The 18,040-nt window shown below is 34.3% G+C and overlaps 1 protein-coding gene across 4 annotated transcripts in view; it reads right to left on the reverse strand.

Moving 5' to 3' along the window:
- Grid2 (glutamate ionotropic receptor delta type subunit 2) overlaps positions 1-18,040 on the reverse strand; it is a 1,480,136-nt gene that overhangs the window by 158,371 nt on the left and 1,303,725 nt on the right. For all 4 annotated transcript variants that reach the window (XM_087215774.1, XM_021261081.2, XM_087215773.1 and 1 more), the window contains one exon: positions 1,647-1,813. In XM_087215774.1, the coding sequence (XP_087071900.1) occupies positions 1,647-1,813 (167 nt within the window). The remainder of the gene's footprint in view (positions 1-1,646; positions 1,814-18,040) is intronic.

Here is an 18,040-nt window from a genome sequence, read left to right on the forward strand (position 1 = left end):
TTTGTGTTTATTTTTTGTTGCTGGAGTTGAACTCCAAGGGACTTTGGGATGCATGTGAATGGTTTTTGTTATCTCTAACTGTACTGTAATTGCCTTGCTGGCAGTTTCTCTATGGCATAATTGATTTTCCAGTTTGTTCCCCCTTAGTCTGCTTATCAATAAATGTGTTTTGATTGATTAATCATTTATACCTTTCTTGCTTTCAGTTTATGCATATTTTGCATTTGTCTTATGTTCGGACACAAAAGGTTCTACTGGGTTTGTTTCATTGTTCATATTTATTACTCCCTCTTCAGTGGAGTGGAATGGCTAGCTGTATACAACCATCGATTTTGGGCTTGGTTTAGCCTCACCTTGGGAAGTGGTCTGTGGGTGGATGGGATGTGTGCCACATCCAAGCACAGCAGGTACTGCATATTTCTGCCAGCCTCTTTCACAGCCGCTCTTGGCCCTACGAATAGCCTGACACAGACTGGACTGGAGAACCTGACAGTGGGATAACAAGCTACGTGGAGCAGATCTGCCTCTCATCCACAGCTTGCAGCAGAGCTCGGCCACATCACAACCTTTGTGGTTCCTGAATGAGAAATCACTTATTTTGAGTGACTGATAGTTTGGGAGGTTTCGCTACACAGGAAAGCTATTGTAATACCATAGAATTAATCTAACTTCCCTGTTTTGTAGATAAGGAGAGAGGTCAAGCTTTTTATGTTTATCTAATAGAAGTTATGTTATAAGTTGTGAACTACTAATTTTTAGTTCTCTCATTTTAATAATATATTTTATATTCCTAAAATTTGGAGAAGTACAACTCGAATAATTTGAAATTTGAGGCATTAGCATTCATTGCCAGTAACTAACTGTCCCTGGTCTGAACTTATCTGAAAACAAAGAGTACTACTGGGATCACATACAATATACTTCTACCTGGAAGATATAATTTCTCTAAAGTCCAAGCTTGTTTGGTAGAAGTTAGAATGAAGTGGAGTGATACTTGGGAATTCTTTTCAGGCCAGTCTTTTGTATATATTATTAATCTAAAATATATATTTTACAACTTTCTTTCTTAAACAATTTCTTTATAAAAGAAAATTTCTTTAAGATGGTGATAACTTCTTAATAAGTGGTCTCCTTGATTTCTGTGACAAGGGCTTATGTATGCTTTGATATCAAGCGGAGTACTTTAAATTCTTACCCTTTTGCTTTAAAAATTCTAGATGGAAATTGTCCTTAACATTATGTGCTATAGTATATTAGAACTTTAATTTGGTCCTGAAGTCTATTTTATGTTTCACTATTCTTAGAAATGGATTAGTTTTCCTAACTAATGATTTTTAGTTCTTAACAATTCAGAGTCTAGACTGCTCAATTAAGTTCTAACAGAAATTACTAGTACACTTAATTTATTTATCATATAAGTTATCTTGAAAATAAGACAAATTATATGCAGCAATATTTTTTCCTCTACTTATGAAAAAGATAATACTTGAGTACATGGTTTAGGAAATAGTCTTAGGCTTCTAGCGACCTTTTTGGGGGGTTATTGTTTGTTTCTCCTCACAAAGAAATAGACTAGATTAGGTAATCAAGTAGATTTTTTTGTCCGAATTTCCTCTCTCATTCTTTGGACTGTACACAAATCTTACCTTTGTGAGAAAACATCTCGGTAAGGGCTGCCATGCTGCAAGGCAATGCCATACCCCCGGTCAGCAACAGTGTTCCCAATGGTGTAAAAGGAGCAGTCGGGGTCATTGATTGCCACGTACTCCAACACAGCTGCATCCCATACGAAAGCATAGTTTCCAAATTTTACCTGTAAAAATATGAAAAAGAACAAAATGGGACTTAAGTTTACAATTATAAATTCTATGGACAAGAAATATTTATGCAAAAAAATAGTATGACAGATGTATCTGAGTAAGCTTGTATTCTGAATGAGAATTTATAGTTTTGGGTAATTTAAAGCTCTTTTCTCATGGAAATTTGATAAAGGTGGAATGTAGCTATGGCTCTAGGCAACACTGTGTATAGTAATATAACCCCTGACTGGTAAAAGTTATTTAGAAGAACAATAAATGCATAAAAATAAATGTCTTTGAGCTCTTATTTCAGTGATTCTTGAAATTGGACTTCTTTTTCTTTTGGAGAACTTGAAATATATGCCTTTGGCGTTGTTAAAAGAGATAGTGACTTCACTGGTTTACTAGGATTTAAACAGGCAGATTTCTGCATTTCTGAATATGAGAGTATCCCCTTGCATCTGACCTATATTTTAAATAAATGATTTTAACTCACAATGAAAAGAAATGAGTAATACTGCCCTCCTGACAAGGTATTTTCTGTTCTATGTCCTTTTAAATTAACCTGTTGCCAAGTGTTACCTATGTTTATCTGACAGTTGGACTTAAAAGAAAGCCCTAGGGTAGGCATTGCAACATAGAAAAATAATTCTAGAATCTTCTTTATCATAATTTGAGGAACACAACCTTATTCTGGGTCATCTATAATATTTTTTGTGATTATTTTTTCCTCTCAATAACTATGTATATCCTAACTCAGAGATTTACTTAAAAAAAGCAATTATCTCAAATGTCTTATTAATTTATTTAGAAGAATGTTAAATACAAAAATAGAATTTAATGAATTCATAACAAAACTAGAATAAATAATTAAAAGTTAGTTTTATGTCTAAAAGTTAGTTGTTTATGTTAAAATAACTGTGCGACATTATTAAAACAGAAAAAGTAACACTGGCTTAGCATCAGAATGGCTACTGGGATAATATATTTTACAAATGAGGCTTTATAAACATTTTAAATCATCTCCCAACAGACATCCGAAAGGCATCTGACAAAATTGAAAACAGTTACATATATTTTGGTAAACAAGGAAGGACATAGATTTTTCTTTAGTGAGGCATAGAATTTTTCCAACATGTAGCAAAATTATTAGAAGCTGAAACTCTAATGGCATTGCTATTAAATCAAGAAAATGATGCCTATTATATCTCCAAAACTTAGCATAACCATAGTAATGTTGGGCTATGCAATAAAGCATCAAACAAAAATTTGATTTTAATTTAGTAGGAAAAAATCACTATTAGGTAGATTCAAAATTATCTATCATTATTTGATGACATTTAAGAAGTGCACAAAAATCAGCTGGACAAGTACTTGAGAAAGCCAGAGATTTCCATATTAGAGTACTTGTAAAAGATAACTAATTTGAGAAAAATAGCTGTTTTTACTAAATATAAATATCTACTAAGAAATTTAATAATCAGTGAGTAGAAGATATATAATGAGCACTTCAGCTCTTGACAGAAGACTTGGACTTGTTTCTGGATAAAACATCACATATTGCTGAAAGGGTAGATGTGCAGCTGGAAAAGAACTATCATTTTCCACACATTATTTGATAATATAATGCTAGGTATGATGGCTAAAGGACATTTCAAAACTTACTAAGATCTTTGAAAATTTAATTAGAAAGAAGTGGTCAAGAAGAGAAAAGAAATTTGAAAAATGAAGATAATGATTGCAGATGTAGAATACCAAATAAATACATGTTATAAAGCCACACGAAATGTTTTTGGGGATAAAAATTAAAGAGAAAAGAAAAAAGCAACCTTTTCATAAAAGTACATAAATGCTATATATAAATTATAAAGAGCATAATTCAAATATTGGGTATCAAATATGAAAAATATAAAAAATGAGACAGACAGGTGTTTATTTCAAAAAAAGTCAGTGTTGGAGTACTATTCACACTACACAACACAAATGAAATGCAATAAACAAAAGAAAAATAAAACAATAAAATTAGAACATGTGAGACTATATTTTTAACTACTATGTTTAAATATATTTGCTTTTACAACAAAGATTTTCACATGAATGGCCTAAAACTTGTAGACTAGCTTGTTGTGCTCAGTAGCTACCTACCATTTTTTGTGGAGAGTGAAGCCCAACCAGACCATGAGGTAGTGAAGCAAAGATAGAAGTTGTTTTGCTGAAGAAATCCATCTATGCAAATATTATTCCAGGAGTATTTATTGTACACTAGGCACTATATCAGATAAGCACTTTTTTTTCTTAAAATGTGACATTAAGGTCACCACTGTTACAATTATCAGGGGATTCAGCTATTAGAAGGATAAATTCAAGAACCAACCACAAGCTTACTGCATTGCAAGACCTGGGAGTATGCATCTTAGTGATCTTGTCAGCTGATGCATACCATTTTTTGAATGGTACTACTGTTGTAGGTGATAAAAAGTGAGCAAAATAATAAGAAACAATTTTATGTACATGAGGCATAATGAAATTGTAACAACTGTGAGAGGTCTGGAGTGTTAATGGTAGGAGAGGGTAGAAACGTTTGGTTAGATTGTCTCATAATCTTTGTCCCCCTTTCTGATCCTTTACAGTAGACATCAACTTTCTGGTCTGCTGCTATCTTCCTAGGTCTATACCTATAGTAATAGAGACATAGTGACCTCAAAGCTTCCCCTAGTAGCGTATTTTAAGTTTTGCTGCTCTGTTCTGTTTCAAACAGCCACTTGGCCTCCCGGAATTCCTTGTAGCTCTTTAAAAATCCTCTAGGGACCTCCCTAGTTGGGACATATTACATGGCTATTAAAAAAAGTGTTCTAGCTTTATTGTTACTGTTTTGTCAACTGTGGAGCTCTATTTAAATGTATGGTAACATTATCTTTGCTATTATCTATGTTGTCTCTAGTAATTTAATGTTATAATGCATTATGAATGAATTTTTAAAAAGAGAAGCATTAAAACAGCATGATTATAGCTTGTAGCAATGACAACAAGATGTTACCTAATAACTCAAAGTATTTTAGCTTTAAAAAATGTTCAGGTCCTCTTTATCAACTAAAGCATACAATCTCTGTTGTTTGGGTGATTTTTAACCATCAAATTAAATCTATCTAGAAAATATTCATCATCAAAGCTACAGTCACTTTTCAAAAGAATCATAGTTGAAAAGTCGACTGGGGAAGTTTTTAACCCATCTGGCTAGGTGATGGATGTGTCTCAAAAATTTTCAATCAGCTCTTGTTCTTGAGGTCCTGTTTGGATAGGCAGCTGAACTGTATGCCACTGATTAATTGTCCAGTGGATTCCATACTTGAAGAGCATTTCATACTAGGTAAAACAGAAGGCAAAGTGAATCTGGGTGCTTCATGTCAACAAATTCCAGGCCCCATGGTGGGGAAGAAAAATATCCAGTGTGACATTTATATCTGATGTTATCAATCTCTGAATCCCACAGTAGAGATTCTAAGATGTTACAGTACACCGATGAATATTGGTAGCTACTGGTGATCAAAGCTTGTGTTCTCAAAATGGTTTCTGAGGCAAATAGCCTCTGATGAATATATCACTTCTGAGATAACACTAGAGGAAAAGTTTTGTCCAATTCCTGCGTTATTTCCACAGAATAGTTTAAACTTAATATTACTAAAAATCCATATGCATTAATTCTAAGATCTTGAAAATAAGTTTATAAGAAATATAAATGTAGTCTTGGCCCCCGTCCTTAGACTGTTTACAATTCAGTAGTAGACATAAGTCAAGAACTACATTTCTGTAGCATGAAGCATATCGTGGAACCATCAGAGGAACAATTTCTGCTTAAAGTAGGTTAAAGAAAAGGGAAATTAATTTTCATTGAGAGGAATCAGTCTGCTCAAATATCCTGATAACTGAAATAGTTTACAAGAAGACCTCAAGTATTTCTTCCATATCCACTCTGCCTAACTGATTAAACATAGATATTCTTTGGAGATGAGTTTTTGTTCGTGCACACTATTCTAACCCAATAGTTCATTCCTTTTTTCCCTTCAAATTTCAACCTGTTAGATGAAGAGCTGTAAAGACTCAATGTTATTTTTTCAAATATTTTCATTTCTTTCCAAGTGAAGGATGGAAAAATATATTTTCAAAGCATGCACCTGTGCTCATCATTTTATGGACTATGTCATATCTCACTTTCTCTGTAGACTATTTTGTCTTGTATACTTCTCTTTGAGTATCACCATTATGAGTCTATGCCAAAAGCATTTTTTCTTTTGAATTCATTAGGCAACAGCCTCTTAGAATAACTATAAAAGACCATAAAACAAACAAAGCTATCACCATTATCCCACCAATCTTGGTCTAAATTCATAAACAATATTATTTCTCATAACAATCTTTAATTTAATATATTCCTTAAAAGCTAATTTCAAAATCTAAAACTACAATGAGACAGGAATGATGATCCTTTGTATTAAAAGGTTCGGGGAGAACAATTATGGAAAGATGGAATTTAAACCAAAAGGGTAAAATAAGATTTTCCCCTCATCAAGGAAAAAATACACTATCCTTGTTATGCATTTCTTCTTTATGATAATAGTTAATAATTATGAAGCATTTTTTAACTCTTAAAATGATTTCTCACATGTATTTCTTTCTTCTCTGCAATACTGTGAGGCAGCTGATATTATGATACCCAATTCATACATGAGGCAAGATGCTCAAGATTGCTCTAAGATCAGTGGTAGATTTAGAAGTTGAGCTCAAGGTCATCCCCTATGTTCTTTCCCAGTATTAGAAATAAGTGTTTGGGACACTTTCTCCATAGAAGGCAAGAATATGTGAGATATAGTAGTCTTTTCCTCAGGGCATAGCCCATCTAGTTTGAGAAATAACATTCATATAAATAAATTTAATGCAATATAGTATACAGCAAGAACTGTGAAAAAGGAATGCAACTTCCTTAATGCTATGTGATCACAACATTAGGATAAAAGAATTGAGGTTTTAAAAAGAAAGATTGCTATTTGTCAGAGCCATTGGAATGAGTGAATACTTGGTTTCTGTGACTGTGACTGTGGATCCCTGAGGCATGTTGATTTTGTGACCTTTGCTTATAAGCATCCTTGATTCTCAAGATTAAAAACCAAAGCAGCATTTTAAAAAATTAATAGCTGAAGAGTAGAAATTTATTATTTTTGCTCATCACATAAAAATTAAAAGATCTGAGAATGATATGTGGGAGATAAACTAATCTTGTATGCTAAGCAACTAACTTCTTTACAATTTTAACTAATGGTCAGTGGGGGATAAAATGATTGTGAATCACAGGCACAAAGAGTTATGATTAACCCAGAATTGATCTACAGTAGTCATTATAATTAACTGCTCACATAAGTCCTTAAGATGAGAATGCTTTAATATTTATTACATGTGGTTGTAGGTGGTGTCCTCTTCCACTTTTGACAAATTAATAATTTAGCAGCATTCATCAATTGGTCTGAATTTATGCAGCATAGTAAATCATGATCAAGTCCAAATTTAAGTGCATAAGATTGACTTTTAAAATATATATGGTTTTGATTACTGCTGCTCCCATTGTCGATCTACCATATTTTACCTGCTTTATATTGAAATTTGAATTTGTGCTGTGAGATATTCATAACAGGGCACAGGTTTTCATAAAAGAGACATGAATATGTTTAAAATAAATCAATATCAACCCTTTAAAAACATATATTTTTAACCCAGAAAAGAATCAGGTGTGCCTACCTCTAAATTTAATCTCTTACTTGTCTTTTTTGAGATTATTGGAGTACTAAACTTCAAAAAAATTTCTTAGAACATTCTCAGAATATAAAAACTGAACATGGCTTCCTTCTTCCACTGGTAACTTTCTCTCAAGACAAAGGCTGCTAGGGTCTGAATGGTAGAAGGCTGTTAAGCCTGGACTTCTAGGTAATTCTGGGAGGAAGAGAACTGTTAATTTTCTCTTTCAGCTTGGGTGATTATCTCAGAAAACTCTTGGGAAGCCAACAAAGTAAGTAAGTTTGTAGAGATCGGTGAACTCCAAGTCCTCCTGACTTTCTTTCTTAGATATTTGTCGCCACTAATATATGTGTTCCATTGTCTTTAAATTCACCTGAATGGTTGGAGGGACACACCTCAAGTCCTGGAGACCCTACAACCTCTTCTCTTTGTCTCATGCAGGGAATTTGTGACTCACCTGGTTTGTTCTGGCCTATGAGGAGAGAGGGCATTTTACCTTCTACAATCACTAAGATTGTGAAATCCTAGGATAACTTAAGACCTACATCTTCATGAGGTGACAAAGAAAAATAAGTACTCAAATAATGAGTGCCACAGTCAGAGAGGGGAAAATGAGCTAGAAAAGTGGATTCATTTCAGAGAAACAGTACTGTGGCAATGGGACGATTATACATTTAATGGAAAAAAAAACCTTAATCAGATTCAAGTGAATCCCTATACACATATGAGGCTACAAAGAAACAAGGTAACCCCAATACTGAATGAGTGACTTGAAGGAGAAAATACTCATAAATGTAAGCTCAAGTAGAACAGCTAGGGTGACAACTGCTTTGGTTTGCCTATGAAGCTCCTGTCCTATCTCTGAAATCCCCAAGTCATGGGAAGTCTTCCAGGGAGCCAGAAAATCCAGGATTTTGGCAGTAGGTGGAAAAAGATCTTGGGAAAGTACAAATTCCATGCCATGGCTCAAACATAGGAGTGTGAAGCTGCAGTGTTTTTCTAGCAGATGGACATGGCAGGGATTATCTATCTGCCTTCTGCAGTGGCTGTCACTATCTTCCCCTGACTGATGATGTTGGCAACTGTGATCTGCTATTTACAATAATGAGTCATTCATTGTTGCATCCCCTCGCACACTGAGATGTGTAATTTAAGTGCATCATAAATGTAATGTTAATAGTCCCTGGCCTGTGGATTGACTGCTTTCTTGGACCTGAAGTGATATTGATTTAATTTTTAACATCGTGAAAACTCTGTTCATTTTTTCCTAAGAGTTCAGATAATGAAAATGAGAATAATTATAATACCAATGCCAGCCTGACGCAGGGACGACCAAAAAGGAAGACTAAATGACTATATTATCTTATTACAAGGGAAAGACAAAAATAATTGGATTAAAAGGAGGTAAATAACCTAAACAGCCTACTGCACAATAGACAGAAAATAACTTGGAATTGGATGTTGATGGGGGAGATGTGAAAGAGCATATGGAGATCGAACCCCACAACTTTGGGATAAGACTGGCCAGTACTTCTAAATGGATCAAAACTTTTCTTGTATCTTAAAAGACACCAATGTTTGCTGAAAACAGTGGCTGCTGAATTAGTTTGGGCTGTAGGAAAAGTAAAGGAAGATGTTTTGTTGTCACCTGTTGGCCCCTTAGAGTGTGGAGTGATTCTTTCAGATCACACTTGATCGTGCTTCCTACACTAAAGTTATATATTCAGTTATGGTGACAAAAATGATCCCTCTAGCTGTTAGGTATCATGATTTAAAAAATGAAGCTTCAAATTATATTGTTTCTATGAAGATTTTTATGAAACTGCAAAAAAAAAGCACAAAAAGGTTACTGACATTTTGTCCAAATAAAACAAAAGCGCATATTCTGTAGACATTGCAAATGTGTGCATGTAGGCAAGGTGCATTCAATTTCTAAATCTCTCATCAAAGAAAAGTAAAAGACCTTACTGCAAAATGTTCTGCAAACTTTATAAGCAACAGTGCAAACAAGAATGTGATTTGCTTACTTGTGTTATTAAAGTTTTGCGTAATAAAAATTCTTGTTTATTTTTCTGTTTACTCAAAATGTTCATAAGCACTTAAGAAGTTTCACATAATAAAAATGGAAGAAGATGGCTTCCTCCAACATGTGACCACAGATGTTATTCATTGTTAAAACGTTGGACTGTCATAAAATCACATTCCAATAAGGATGTTCATCTCTCATGTAATGGTACAAGATCCCAATGATGAATGTAACTGTATTGTATACCTAAAATGCACCAATAACGTTAATGGGGGGAAAAAAAAAGGATGTTCATCTCTAGTGTGCAAAACATTGAGAATGACAGTGGATACAAGAATTTCATTAAAACACATATAGTTGTATTCTATTTTTTCCACACTGGTTTGATGATATTTGAAAGAACTATAAGGAACGTGAGCAGGGATGAGTCGACTGCACCCAGGTTGTTCCAAGTTAAGTGCAGATTGTGTCAGAAATTCTTAGTAAAAAAAAATTCACACCTTTTTTTCTTTTGAAAATAATACAATTTCAGCACTAAAAAAAAAAAAAAATCTCCCACAATGGGGCAGGTAACTTAAGACTTTCTCAATTACTTTACTAATACTGTACTGTATTTAGAATCTGGCATCGACTTCACAAAATTTAATTTACTCTTCTGTTAAAACCATTTTCCTAAGAAAGTGAGACTGAATTTGTGTCACTCAATGTGCTTCAGAGTATTTAAAAATGATGGAAGTTTTAGACACATTTTAAACTATATGGTAAATTTGCAAATGCAGAAGTTATGATTGACAAAATCTTAGTCTTTAAAAGAAAGCTGGTAGAATTATATAAAAATCTTTGTGGAGAGCTGACAACTAATTTCTACAAGTTAAAAAACCTGCTATGGCTGATAAATAAACTAGTAAGTATATCATAGTCAAATATTTTTGTTAAAAGTATATTTAGCTTGATGTTATCACACTGCAATGACACCAGGATCAATTAATAGTGCTCTACAAAAGGAGAGACACATGTCAAAGTAAATTTTATTGTTGACTAGATTGTTTCAGCACTATGTAAAAAAAGAGAATATCTTAAAAGCTGCAGGAAAATCAGAGAAGTATTATTGGAAATGGAAATGTAAAATTATGCTGTTATTTCATGGGATGGAAAGAAACATACCATTGTTTTTGTCACTTAATACGGTTGATATCTGTTTTATTAGTCCTATTATATCTATATTCCCCCTTTAAAAAGTTTTATATTTATGTGTCATTGTAAACATACTGAATTTAAATATGTAATATAGAGCTAAGAAACTGTAAAAATAACTATTATATTAACTGACCTAAACCAATCTTATTGAAACATTATATATAACTAAATATATATATATATCAATAAGAATATACACATATAACTGTAACTATATATATATATTTTGTTGGTGGTGATATTGGGTATTGAACCCAAGGAATTCCTGCTGAGCTATATTTCCAAACCATTTAAAATTTTTTATTTTGAGACAGGATTTCACTGAGTCACTAAGATGTCCAGACTGGACTGGAACTTGTGATTCTCTTCCCTCAGCCTCCCAGAGTGCTGGGATTATAGGTGGGTGACACCATGCCCAGATGAAATACTGTTCTATTTTTATTACACATATTATTTGCTTAATTAGTACTACTGTTTGATACTACTACTGACATTATTAATTACTTCAATTAAGTAATAGCATATTATAATAAAAATAAATGGTACAGAATAATATATAATTACAAATGCCTATTTTGTTTTTGTATTAAAGTAATAACATAATTATTATTATACATTATATTATTGTGGGTTTTTGTCTGATACAGTTGTAATCTAGATTGTCTTGCTAAAGAGTTATTCAAGCCACATGTGGTGGTGCCTGCCTGCAATTACAACACTCTGGAGTGTGCATGGTGAGTTCAAGTCCAGCCTGGACAACTTAGTGACTTAGCAGAACCCTGCCTCAAAATATAAAATAAAAATTTAAGGGGCCGGGGATTTAGCTCAATGGTTCTGGTGCCTGCCTTGCAAGCTCAAGGACTAGAGTTCAATCACCGGTACCAAAAAAAAAAAAAAAAAGAATTTAAAATGTGAAGGCCTTGGGTTTAATTTCTAGCATCACAGTAAATAAATGAAAGAATGAAAAAAAACAGGCAATATGTTTATGAATGTGGTTGGAATAATTGACATAAAATCTAGGTTTGGTTTGGTTTTGTTTTGATTTTTGTGGCACTGTGGATCCAGTCCTGCACCCCACACATGCTAGGCAAGAGCTCCACTATTCAGCTATACCTCTGAGCTCTTGAAATCTTAATTCTTTTTCTTATTCCACATAATAATTTCCAGTTGGACTAAATGGTTCAAAATCAATAGTAAAATCCCTGTAAAAACAATGAGAAGAGTGTACATTGTGTGGACATGGAAGAAGTTTCTGAACAACCTGTGAAATTCAGAAATTATACATGACAAGTTAGATTTTTTAAAACATAGAACAGTTTTAAATAGATTTGTATGGCAAGAGATACCATTTATGAAGTTCACAGAAGAGGAATAAATTTGAAAAATATTAGAATTAGAACACAGGATACAAAAAGTGAGTGTTTACAAGTGTAGGCACTTCTCCAATTAACTAGAAAAAAATAGAAGAAAAAGAAAAATAGATAAAGTATCTGAAGAGGTAATTCCGAAATGAAACCAGTATACGTATTCAACAAGCACAAGAAAAAATGACTAGTGGTATAAAATATCAGTGGCTACTACTATGTATCTATTGCTGTAATATTTAATATCCATTGCTGGTGGGATGCATAGAATAATGTATTCTCGTATATGGCTGGAGGAAATTGGAAAAGGTTACAGCCTTTTGCAAAAGCTACATCTATGTAAATTACAAAAATATAGATAACTTTTGGCACAGCAATTCCATTCTCAGAATTGTATCCCAGAGGGGAGAAAATTCAGATTAATGTCCAAGGATCCAGTTTGCCATTGTTTATTGTAGCACCAAATCAGAAACAGTGGTAATGACCATCAGTCATAGATGATGTGTTCCTGCCGTGAAGCATTATGGAACTTTAAAAAGAATCCATTAAAGCCACACAAGTTGCCATGGAAGGGTTTCTATGATGTAAAATGAGAAAGAGGAAGATGGTGACCATTTACAGTATAATTCTACTTTTAAGAGCAACAAGAGCCAAAAATTCTATTAATACATGGTAATATCTATATACATGTTATTAGAAACACTTAGAGAAAAATGTGGGAAAAGGCATTATATTCCACTATTTTACCTTTTGAGAGTAGAAAAGTATGGCTGGACATAAGGAAGAAGAGAAAATGGGAGAAAGCCAAGCAGAAAAGTAAAAATAAAATGGCTTGCATTTAAAATTATTTAAGTATCTAAATATGTGATTAAAGAAGACTTTTTTGAGTCGTTTATTGAGATCTAATTCATATCTAGTCAAATTCACAATTTTTACGTGCTAAATAAATAAAAAACAAAAATATTTTGTTATATGTTTAGAATTTTTAAACGGCATTAATATATACAGTAAAATAACAGCTTTTGAGTATTGTGTTGATTTATAAATTTTTAAGTATAGGTTATTAACAACATACTGGTATTGCTTTCTTCTAATAACTGATTTATTTCTATTCAGGCTGGGAGGGCTATTGACATACATTTAACTTTAAATTAAACAATATGTTAATTAAAAATTATAATGACAGAGGCTTGGAAAAAATTCAAAATGCACAGGAAAACTTAGGCTAAAATTGGTAGGTCTTAATTTGTCACACACATCTCCCAAAAGTTAACTTTGGGAATTACATTGTAAAATAAAGTAAACCTAAAAGAAGTTAAACACCCCAACTTTTATAAGAGTGTCAATTTTATGTATAATTGGGTTCACCTTCTGGATTAAAAGCACTTGTCCTTATTTCTCATGCTTGCAATTCCTTAAATGGCTGTCATTTTTGCCCCTGTTTCTTAGATACGTCTTTTTCATTTCTTTGCTAGGAATTTTTTTTCTGTTTTCCTTTTCCTCCCAGTCTTACTCTCTGTTAGCTTCTTTATAACTGTTACTAATCCATCAGCTCTCCTTGACCCTCAGGTCTTGGTTAATGTCCTTCCTACAGGATCTTGTTGTACCTTCTACACACTCGCAGAGAAGTGCATCAGCACACAGTATTATTATTCCATGCCTTTCTGTACTCTGCAGGACCTTACGCATTCTGAACTCCTGATAGGCTGGAACTGCATCTTTTTTCATCTGAGTATCACTGCCACCCTGTGTTGGGCACAAGACCCAGCATTATCAGAGGTAGGCACAAGATAAATGCTGTTGAAGAATTATTTTACTTTTTTTTTTTCTTGTGGTCACAAGACCACTGTACTTTGAACTCCCTATTTGTTCCACAATCTCTACTATCCACAATTCTCAAACTTTGATAATAAAGACCAAGTAACAACAGAATGTTGTGACAGATCAATAAGATTTCTGCCATCCCTGAACAAATCATAGTATTCTTTCAGGGTAAAGGTTTGTGAGCTATGATTATTAAGTTAAACTGTCCTTTGTGAAGCAGCATAGATCGAAAAGACTCATAGAGCATCAGTGTGACCCAGAAAGAACAGTTCAATAGAATGTTTTGACATGTTGGCAGTGTCCTATATTTATACAGCACAATATCGTAACTACTAACCACACAGTCTAGGGTGCAGAAGAAATGTGGCTAATGTGACTGAGGAAACATATTAATTTTATTTAATTTTAACTCATTTAAATACAAATAGTCACACAGGGCTAGTGGCCACCATGTTGGACATCACATATCAAAAGTTGTTTGCACACCACGCCATGCCCACCTATGACCAGTGAGAGGGTGAAGACCCCTCGGCAGGCCCACGGGCAAGCAGCTTAGCTGCGTGGGAGCCTGCAACACCCCTCCAAACCCCCACCCCCTAACCCTGCCACTGCTGGCCTGGCTGTGCCTCTACCTGGTTCCACACTACAGAGGCACAGTGGGACATAAAGGCCATTGTCAAGTTGGAGGGATCATCACCTCCTATTGGAACCTGGACTGTCTTTCAGGGGAAGGGCAGCTGGAACCTGCAGCACAGCCTTGAAGAGTTCAAACCTTTAGGAGGACAGGGAGCTCAACTTGACTTGCAGCCAGAAATCTGCCTGAATTTCACGGGTCTGTGATTGGCTAGCTAAGACTCATTGATTTATATCTGCACACTGCTGCCCAGGTTATCTATTGTGACAGCAGAGACACACCCTGAAGGAGGTCCTTCATTTTTATCTTTTATTTGTTATTTTTAATATTATTATTAGTATTTTTTTCTCTTATTTTAAATTTTTGTTTTTCTACTCTTCAAATTTTTATTTTTCTCTCTTTTCTCTTTTCTTTCTCTATCTCATTCACTCCCTTGCTGTCCCACATTGTCCTTCATCTCCCTTTGTGTTCCTGTTCTGGCCCTAATTCATATTTCTTCTTTATTTTTTTTCTCTTGCCTGTGTCCTCTGGCATTACTGCTAACCTTCCCCTATCCTATCTACCTATCCCTCCCTCCCCAACCCCTTCTAACTCCCCATCCTGAGGGGTAAAGTTGCTATATTGAAGAGTTTATTCACTATAAATATATGTTGGGTTGGTTCTCGATTTTGATTTAATTCACACAGTTAAAGGTGATAGCTTAATAACTACCACAAATTGTCATTTTCTAAGATGCACTTGATGTTATGGTGTTGCTGATTGTATCACTTGGGCTAAGGTGTTGTGATTGATCTAATCAGTTGTCCCTCCTGGTATAATGAAAACCTAAAACCTGGTATAACTCAAAACCCAAAGACCAGCTATATCTGGAAGATACCTCTGAGAAGCAATCATTCCATAAGGGTTATAACTACAAGCAACAAAGATACTTAAAATAAGCAACTTTGGAGTATCAACCCAGGAATTAAACTAAGGACAATAGCAAAATAAGGCACCAACTCAGACTTCCACCCCACAAAAGGCAAATTCTGGGGGAAACAAGGTGAAAAAGTCCGATAATCAACCATGTGGATACCCTGAACTGATGGCACAAGAAGTAACAAGACAGATGAATGACGCTCTAGAAAAATTCAAAGCAGAAAATCTCCCAGATAACTACAGAGATGGGGGGCAGAGAGAAAGACATGATTAGAGGCTCTAGAACAGAAACAGCTAAAAAAATAGATGAGCTCAGAAGCATGCTGGAAGCCATGAATGCCCAGCATAGGAAAGAAATAGAATCCATGAAACAGATTCAAACAGATATCCAGGAGATTAAAAACCCCATTGAAAGTATGCACAGCAAATTAAGGGAATGTGAAGATAGAATATCAGCTATAGAAGACAGGATTGTGGTGAAGGACCATGAAAACGGAGATTTCTTCAAAATAAGGGTCCACGAGAAATCAATCCAGCAGCTGCTAGATGATACAAAGAAGAATAACATAAGACTGATAGGAGTCCACAAAAAAAAAGGAGAAAATACAATTGACATAAAAAAAACTGTTCACAGAAGTAATAGTAGAAAACCTCCCAGAGAGAGGTGGAGAATTGGACATACAGATGAGTGAGGTACATAGAACTGCAACTAGCCACAATCAAAAAAAAAAATCTACACCTAGGCATATAATAGTTAAGATCCCAGAAACCCAAGAGAAGAACAAAATCCTACAAGCAGCGAGAGAAAAGAAACAAATCACCCACAAAGGAAAGCCCATGAGAAGCATAGCAGACTTCTCAACACAAACCCTCAAGTCAAGAAGAGCCTGGAGTGAAGTATTTCAAGCCCTTAAAGAAGAAAATGGCATTTACAGGAGGTTAAAGGAAAAACCCACCATTTGACTATAGCTTAACACTGAAAAAGTGCTGGTATCGTCCCACAGTCCTCTCTAAAAATCAAAATGGGAAGATTTTCTTATAAAATGAAGTGAAAAATGAGTGAACTAACTCTTAGATTAGGACTTGGCATTAGTAATATAACTCACTGCTCATAGCAGATTATAAATGACTAAATCCAGCATTTCCAAATTATTACTTTGTCATGTTTTGGAAACACAATGACATCTCAAGATGATGATAGTTCACAGTCTATTACACATTGCACATGAGCATTAAAAAGGAATTTATATGGTGATCAGTTGTTACAATTCAGCATAACGTCTTGGTCCAGCAATGAGAAAATACAGAGGTAATGTAACAGTGTCATTCATCATAATATGGTTAACACAAAAAAGGATAGAAGTTTTTTTCAAAGAAATCAGACAATTCCTTTTTGGATAAATTTGGATTAAATTCTGTAAAGTGGCTTGAGGATAAAAATTTCCTATCGTTATCAAGTTTTACACACAGAGGAACAACAAAGCAGTAGAAAATTTTGTGAAAACTAAACAGAACTAATCCAAGTACCTAGTTACAAGAAACAAACAGTTTAGAAATTATACTGAAGATGGGAGTTTCAAAATAAATGTCTTGGTTGTTGTAATTTTGTGTAGATATAATTACTAATCTTTGTCATAGATGAATGAAGGGGAACATTTTAGAGAGGATTGCCCAAACTGCAACCCAAAACCCATTTGTTTATCGCAAAGTGCTAACATCGCAATTAAACCTGCATACTGAGGTTGTAGCTTAGAAAAAACAACTTAAACATTAACATCTTTTGTCTTAAAAGAAAAACAAACAACATGTGTGCCATAGGTTCGCCACCGCTGTCACAGATGAACTTTTGGAAACTACTAGCAAAAATATTTCAGCACTGGGGATGGGTGTTTTCAGGGTGTCTTAGATTAAAATGTCTCTCAGTGACTGCATCAGTTCTTAATTTATGAAAAATGTATAGAATGAAAAATGGAAGTGAGTCTAAGGAACAGGAATGAAGGATAAGTAAGAAAATGGGGCATGTCCAAGAATACTCAAGTGTTTATGTGAGGAGGCTGTTAGGAACCTCTTGCAATGAGCATATGCGTACCCTGTTTGCAATTGTTACTTTCTGGCTATGCTATAATTAGTCTAAAGAATTTATTCTGATTATTCAATACAGTCCACATCATAATTATGTTATGTTTCATTCAAATCACGTAATACAGCCATTTGCAGTGTTATTAGTATACAATTACTAACCATGAAAAGTACATATCTGAAGTGTCTAATTCAATGAGTTTTCACAAAAAATATACCTATGATCCTACCACCAAAGTTTGGGTACAGAACACTTCCATCACCCCCGAAGTTTTCCTTCTGCTTCATTACAAGATGAATGTCAAATATCACCTTGTAGACAGTACTGTTGTGATTTCTATCATCACGGTAGACCAGTTTGGCCAGTTCTTAAGCTTTAGATATGTGACATCAAATAATATGTTCTCTTCCACCT

The sequence above is a fragment of the Heterocephalus glaber genome, unplaced genomic scaffold (assembly GCF_053883595.1).
Source record: "Heterocephalus glaber isolate CG9 unplaced genomic scaffold, H.glaber_assembly_v1.0 deba00001454, whole genome shotgun sequence".
Classification (NCBI taxonomy): domain Eukaryota; kingdom Metazoa; phylum Chordata; class Mammalia; order Rodentia; family Bathyergidae; genus Heterocephalus; species Heterocephalus glaber.